Genomic DNA, 7946 nt, shown 5'->3' with positions numbered 1-7946 from the left:
CTCCTTAACTGTGGACTAGAGTTAGTGATTTCTTTATAGTAAATAGAATATGGCAGAGGTGATGGGTTGTCACTTTTGAGATTAGATTTCAAAGAGACTGACTTTTGTCTTGGGTGTCACCATCTCTTATTTGCTTATATGGAGAGAAGTCAGTTGCTGTGCTGTGGGCTACTTGATGACAAGGATCTGAGGAAGTCCTCTGACCCAAAAGCCAGTGAGAGTCTGAGGTCCTCATTCCAGCAGCTTGAGGAACTGAATTCTGCCAACACCACACATGAGTGGGTTTGGAACAGGCACTGCCCCCAGTCAAGTCATGGAGTGAGACCACATTCCTGCCTGACTCGACTGCAACTTCATGAGACATCTTGAGCTAGAGGCACCCAGCTAAGCCCCACCTACACTGGAGACCCACAGAAGTCCCACATAATAAATGTTTCTTATTCGAAGAAGGTTTGGATAATTTGTTATGCAGTGATAGGCAACTAGTATAACAGAGGCAGTGGAGCAGGTGATGATGTTAGGATAGCGGAAATAGAGCAGGTCAGTATCTCTGGAGGGTAAATGTCAAGGCAAACAAGGCATTGTGAAATAGGTGCTGTTGTGTCTGGATCCTGGTAGTAAGCATACATGATTTGTATACACGATAAAACAAAAACAAGTAGCATGTGCAATCCAACTTAATCCCAGCGACAATCCTGTAGTGGAGGTTGCTCATCATCCACCAGAATCTAGTTTTCAACTCTTCCTAGGCATCAAGTGTCTCATCAAGTTAGATGAAGCCATATGTTCCTTCTCCCTGTGGAAGAGAGCAGAAGAGATGTTCGCTCAAGGTGGTGGGTGAGCCTTCTCTGTGCTCTGTTTCTTATTCCCACTTGCTGGGACTCATGGCAGTGCAGATTCAACTTTTTGGTTGGCAAAGAGCTGGGAGATGGTGGAGGAAGAAGATGAGAGGATCCAGGTTCCCTGAAAGATGCCATGGAGCAGAGCTTCCCACCCACCAACAATACTCAACTCAGATTGAATTGAGTCTGCTATAGTTGCCTAGTTTTACCCTAACCTGACACCTAAAAGGTAACATTACTGTCCCTGATTTTCAGATGAATACATGAAAGAGAGGTTAAGGAGCTTGTCATGGTCATATTGGTAATGAACAATCTGGGAATTGAACCCAGATTCATATCAATTCATATCTACAATTATACTGTCCTTCCCAGTTAGAACATGAGCTTTCACCCTTTTGGGCGACAGGAAACCACTTAAAGATTCTGAACAGGAGAATGACAAGTTTATATTTGCATATTAAACAAGAAAGTGACAATGTTGTTTGTCAATTGGATGGGAACCCCAGCTGCCCCAGAAGAATACAGTAGCATGTCAAGATCAGAGGTAGGAAGATCAGTTAGGTGATCCTTCCGTGTGAGTTGAACTAGAAGAGTGGTCATAAGGAGGTAAAGGACAGACATCATCTAAGAAATGACTTGAGTCAGCAGGACTCAAGTGTTACCTAGACAGGGATGGTGAGAGAATCTTGGCGAACTCTTGGTTTCCAGTATGGGTGATACTACTTACTGAGATCAGGAACAGGGAACAACATTAACTTTAAGACAGAGGAGAGGAATTTCATTTTGGACACTTCATTTGGGGTGCCCCAGAGATGACTAGGCACAATCCTGCAACTCAGAAAGGGTAGATATAAACTGGTGAATGTTACCAGGATGGGATGGGTGACCCTTGGACTTTGTTCCAGTTTACAATGCACAGAAGTTCAAGGCCAGTACAAATTCATACAAAAGCCTCCCCCCCCCCCAAAAAAAGGGAAGACTAGGAGAAGAATTTAACACAAATGAAGATGCTAACAATAATACCATCAGTGGTGGTGCACACCTATAATTCCAGCTACTGGGGAGTCTGAGGCAGGGAAGGAGGATTGCAAGTTTGAGATCCGCCTGGGAAATTTAGTGAGACCGTCTTAAAGTGATAATAATAATGCAGGACTGGGGATGTAGTTTAGTGGTAGAGCACTTGCTTAGCATTCATGAGGACTTGATTCAATCACTGGTACAACATGTACCATTTAGGAAGCTAAGCAAGTATATTTAATCAGTACAAAAGGCCAATATGGTGGCTGCTGTTTATTGCCTCAACTTCACAAATGAGGTAAATAAACCTTAGAGAAACAAAAGGATTTTAATTGAAAACTCTAGTTAGTGACAACATCAGAATTTGAACTCTCTCGTGTAATTCTATAGTAGTTGTTCTTAGCCACTCTGCTATTCTGCATGTGTGCATTTGAAGTATTTTCTTTTAGCTTTGTTATTCGAATCGCTAAAACTTCATTTAAACCCAAAGAATGAAATTCCTTTTGAGGGCAAATTTTCAAATCAGGTCTTCCATCTAGGGCTCTTTGAGCCCAGACTTCCAATGTTGTTCCACCTCAGATCACTCAGAAGCTGTCAGAAATCCCTAAGCTTGTCACTCAAGCCTAGGTACATCATTTACTAATGTGTATGTGCATGCACACACACAGATACACAGAGAAAAGAGAGAGAGAGAGAGAGAGAGAGAGAGAGAGAGAGAGAGAGAGAGAGAGAGAGAGAGACCCCGGGACCTTGCTAGGGTCAGTTAGTAGCAACAGAGCCCATGCTTTCCCCAGCATCTTAGGGAAACTTGACAGTCCTCTGGATCTTCATATCCACAGGGGTCTCTAGGACTCCGACCTGGAAAATGGGCAGAGTTTTTTGATAGGCGGTTTTCTGTAGACAGAATGCCTAGAACCCGGGCGCTTCCCTCGCGCAGGACCATCGCGGCTGTTTCAGCACCATGGTCAGGGGCGCGTCATCAGCCAGGCTAGCGCCGGCTCAGTTGCATCAGTTGGCCTTGGCCCACGAATCCCAGAAAAACAGGCAGCAGACTGGAGCTTGAAAGTTGACCAGAAGTTGGGGCGTGGTCAAGGCGCAACAGAGCCTCTTGGCCTTACAAGAACCTCAAGGACCACCCTCGAGTCAAAGCACCTACAACTGACTGCATACCCTCCCCGCGTCCATCTGGGCAGAATAAAGAACACCAAACTGCTATCTTAAGAGTCAGGGTCCCAAATCCAGTTTTTTTCCAGTAACACCAAGTAACTGAGAGCCTTGGGCAAGTCATTTTATCCCGGCTTTGAGTCTGTTTCCATGAGAGTGACCTTTCCACTCGCCCTCCTCACCGGTTGTGGAAGGATGCCTGAGATCAGAAGAGTCTAACCTGGCATTCATGAGGACCTGTCTGTGCGTCTGAACTCTTGAAGAAGGGGCAGGCAAGAGAGTTCATCAAGTGTCAGCCCCGCCCCCTTTCTTGAGCAGTGGTCTGCAGCAATTTTAAAACGGGGGAGGGGGAAAGGAACATAAGAGAGAATATTGATTACATATTCACAACGGAGAACATTAATTACATGAATGTAAATAGCATAATTTCGCTTACTCAGCGCTTAATTAGTGCCCCCTTGTTAGTCTAACCTCCCCCATGCCTTCCCTACACTGTCCCCAGCGCGGGGGGACAGAAGGGCGTTTTCCTTTGCTTATTGTCGTTGGGGGCTGTAACTTCATTCGCTGCAAGCACTACCTCCTCTTAGGGCCCATAGGACTTCTACGAAAGGGTTTTAGGAACTCCCTCCAACTTCTGCGAATTAGGGGAGTCTCGGAGACTTGTCCAAGGTCACACAGCCAGCAGCCAGTGGGGGAAGGGCGCACCCGGGGCCCCGCCTGCCTTTGTGCCAGCCCTGCGTCCAGGCTCCCAGACATTAGCATTCCAAAGGCCCCGGGACGCTTTGTCCGCCGACCGAGGCCGGCTGGGGGGTGGGGTGGGATGGGGGCAGGGCACCATAAATCTACCTGCTTGTGTGTGCCGACCGGGTTGGGCGGGGGCGCGGGGTGGCGAGGAGTGGGGAGGTGCAAGATTCATGTGTTTTTTTCTGGAAACCAGGCTTGGGCTCAGACAAAGGCAGAAGAGAGACGAGAGTCATTCGACCCAACGGTCTTTCCTACCCCGACTTGGGATCCTGTCCGAGTTTCAGGGACTTGGGGAGCAGAAGGCGACCTCAGACCGGAGGAGGATCCTAAGTCGAAGAAGCGGGAGCAGAGGGAGCAAAAGCGAGCTCCCAGCCGAGTCGTCGAGTAATCTGACTGGTTTTAAAAGGCGCGGAACTTAACATAGCGCTGGAGGTGGTGGGCATGGGGGTGACGGTGCCCGGCTAGTCGCACCCACCACTAAGAAATGTTTCCTAGCTCTCCTTGCTTAGGGACTCTTTGGAAAGAGCCCTGGAGGACGTTCCCCACCTCAGCGCAGTTCCGTCCTAAATTTTGCAGCGATTATGTCAAACCCTAATCCTTCCTCCGCCATCTGACTTGGAGAGTAGGGCTGATAGCTATAGAGGCAAATCTGCCCCCCACCCAAGGTAGCGGTCCAGCTGCAGAGTTGGTTTAGTAATAGGTGTGTGTGTGTGTTTTAATTCATGGGGCGGAGGGCAAGTGTGAATGCACTAGGTAACTAATGGCTCCTTAATGAATGCCCTGGAAAGCAGGAGAGGGACTGGACAATGGGTGTACCCCAGGCCACCTAGGTGCAGCTGGAGGAGCTCCTTGAAACAGATGCTGCTCTAGTTTCAAAGCTTCGTTTGTATCAAGGGAGTCCCCAGTCTAGATGACCCACTACTTCTCACAACCTTGCACAGAAAGAAGGACCTTCCTGCTTGAGAAACTCCTCTTCGAATTTTTAGTCCTGCTCCAAACACACCTACTCTGGTAAGCCTTCTGCAATCCAGCCCCGGGTAACAGTCTCATCCTCCATTTGTGACTTCTACCTTCACATAGCACCAATATTTGTTTGGTCTTGAATTATTTTGTCTCTACCCATGTTACTGTCCCTGGGAGGACAGAGACCTTCCTGCTTTTTATGTCTGCCTACACCCCTTCCCCCAATACCCAACAAATAGCAGAGTTTGCTTGGTCTGCGCAACAGGGAACTGTTGACACCCGCGCCCCTGCCCCGTGCCCCAGGTGGAAAGCCGGCTGTTGCAGAAGTCATCAATAACTCATTAATCTCTTCCTCCCAGATTAAAGTCATGAAATGAAACAACGCTCTGTTCTTTCTTTCATTTGTTTACAGCATCCCCCTTCCTGCCCCCAAATCCTACCCCTGATAACTGAGACAGGTCCTCTGAGCTACATTTAGAGACTTGGAAGTTCAGGCAAGGAAAGGTTCAATTTAAAGGCGAAGGAGAGAGAGAGACTTACACAAGAGGTGTTAGCTCCTGATAAGCCACCGCCTTTGAGCTCTAAGGTACTGGAAAGAAACCTACTCACAGCTCCTGGTCTCTGGCAGGGCCACCTCAACCTGGGTCGGTCCTGTTTCTTTCCAGGATCCCCCTGATGACCCAACGGAGGCCTCTGGGGTTCAACTAGCAGGTAGGGTTCCTGCCCTCCATTTTCCTGTTCCCAAGTGGCAGACTTATCCTCAGGATTCTCAGACCTCAGAGCGACTTCCCTGAGAACCTAAGGGCCCCAACTCCATGAAGGTACACTCCACTAGAGGCCTCAGGACAGTTTCAGTATGTGGGAAACCAGTGACATTACACCTTGGGAGTAAGAGACCACTTGGCTGGAAACCACGATCGCTTCCCTGAAAACATTTTCAATCTAGGCTGCTGGTGTTTGGGGTGTGCCAAAGATTTCAGCTGCACTCTCCACCTTCTCTGATGCCGGCTGCTAAGGTGCATGAAGGGAGGCATCACAGACCCAGCACCTTGGGAAAATTCCACGGACGGCCAGCCTGCTACCGTGTTTCTGAGGACTCCAATTCGCAATCACTCTCTGCCTTCCCCAAGTGGAGTCACTTTAAATTCAGGCTGATGAAGTAGGGGACACAGCATGCATGTAAGTTGAAGATTTGTTTTCTAAACCACTGAAATAGGACAAGTTGCTGCACTATAAAGGAAACAAGAGGGCCGGACCGATGATTTCCTAAGAGACTTCCAGTTCTCCGAACAAAATCTGTCCAGCCTGCAGTTGAGCACCCAGGGGAGGGGCCCAGGCTCCCAGCGGCTATCTCCCCTTCTCCCCGCACAATCCAGTCACCTCGCTGAGACTTCTTGAGGGTCCATCTTTTATTGGCCCAAAATTTCATTCACCAGTCCCTAATACTCTTACGTACAAAATAATAGGCTTTTCCAGCCATGAAATCTCATCCATCAATAAATACAAATGTGTAAAACCAGGGAGGTAATATATAATTTACCATAACAAATCATTACAAAAGTTATTATGTAATTTACAATCTGATTTTTAAAACAGAAGAGACGTGCAGGGCTCCAGGCACCTGCAGCGCAGCTCACGTTTCAAACGCACCACGCAGCGAAGCTGGGGAGGTTCTCCAGGACACCAGCGAGCGCTTTCCCAGTTTGCAACCTGGTCTCCAGGCTCCGGGAGAGCAATGGCTCCGAAAAGTGCAGAAGGCAGAGGATCACCTTCGTGGATTAAGGCAGAATGGAGACTCCTGAAACCCGGGCTTGGAATAGAGAAAGTCAGCAGCTTCTTTGGAACAGGATGAGGGAGCAAGGGCTGAGACCAAACATTGGATTACATCACGTTGTGGGAGGGGTGGTAGGAGACAGACAGAAAGGCATACCAACAGACTTGAATAAGGGAAGGGTAACCAGAACGTCGAGGTCTCCGGTTGTGAAGTGCTACCACGCTTATTTTCTTTGAATGAGTTTTGGAGTAACCGCAGACAAGAGGCCTAAAATGCGCGCAACCTGCAATGCCCACTTTGCGCCAGCATCCCAAAGGTTGCGTGAACTGCAGCCTGTTTGAAGCCAGCCTGCTGACCCAGCGACCCAGGGGTCAGCTAGTAAGAGACAGAAGTAAGCGCTTAAGGGCCACCGCCCACCCCCACCGGCTCTGACTCCCTCCCTCGCTTTGACACCCATGGCCCAGAGACCCACAGAACCCTTCACAGGAAGTCTGAGAATGTCAGGGTGCCCAGGCGCAGGCAGGCGGGTGAGGTGGGCGCCCGCAGCCCGGGGCGCTCTTCCAGCGATACCGCTGGGCTTAGGCTGCCAGTTTGGGAAACTGGAGAGTAGAGAGATCCCCAGTCCCCAGAGGAGCCGCTGTCCGGGCTGCCCAGCTCCCCGCAGGACGGTGCGGGAGGATCTGGCCCGTAGAAGCTGTGGTCCGCTATGCGCAGAGTTTGAGTCAGAGCCCAGATGTAGTTGTGGGCAAAACGCAGCGTCTCAATCTTGGTGAGCTTCGCATCGTCCGGGAAGGTGGGTAGAACTCCGCGCAGCGCGTCCAGCGCCGAGTTGAGGTTGTGCATCCGATTGCGCTCCCGATCGTTTGCCTTCTTGCGGCGACTCCGTCGCTGCTTGCTCAGCGCCAACTCGCTCTTGGGCCGGCTGCGCCCTCCTCGCCGCGCCCTGAGCTTCTTAGCGGCCCCTCGGCAGGCACCCGCTTCAGCCTCTGAGCAGTCCCCGGGCATTCGAGTGGGGCTAGGTGGGGCGGACGCGGCACAAGGCCCCACGTTATCCGAGACTCCAAGGAAGGGCTGCTCGATCTCGTGGGCCACTTGGATAGTGGGTGCACCTAAAGGATGAGGCGCCATCCTGTGGCAGGGTAAGAGGGAAGGGCGAGCTTAGGTCAATCGCCCCGGGCAGTCCCGGGTTCTAAGGTCAGGTGTCGGGGGGATAAAGGAGGATGAACCGCCCCCTTCTTAGTATCGGAGGGCCCCTTTTCCCTCGCCGGCCCCCTGGAGGTCTCCAAGTGTTACCTAGTTTTCCCGGCGCAAAAGGTTAGAGAGCAGTGAGTCTCAGAGAGCAGTGGGGAGCTGAGCTGGCCGGTTCGCTCCCAAGTTCGACTGAGCTGCAGGCGCCACCGCCTGGGAGTTGCCACAGGAGAAGAAAAGCACCAAGGGGGTCC

The 7946-nt window shown here is 50.4% G+C and overlaps 1 protein-coding gene across 1 annotated transcript; it reads right to left on the bottom strand.

Annotated features, from left to right (window-relative positions):
• Nucleotides 1-6984: 6984 nt before the first annotated feature.
• NEUROG3 (neurogenin 3) lies at nt 6985-7632 on the bottom strand (the record flags this gene model as incomplete). Its single annotated transcript, XM_079136596.1, has 1 exon — nt 6985-7632. The coding sequence occupies one exon, from the start codon at nt 7630-7632 to the stop codon at nt 6985-6987; it is 648 nt and encodes a 215-aa protein (XP_078992722.1).
• Nucleotides 7633-7946: the final 314 nt, after the last annotated feature.

This window comes from Sciurus vulgaris (assembly GCF_902686455.1).
Source record: "Sciurus vulgaris genome assembly, chromosome: 4".
In the NCBI taxonomy this organism is placed as follows: domain Eukaryota; kingdom Metazoa; phylum Chordata; class Mammalia; order Rodentia; family Sciuridae; genus Sciurus; species Sciurus vulgaris.
Note: the sequence above shows the minus strand (reverse complement) of the source record. Positions and strands in the feature narration are given on the sequence as shown.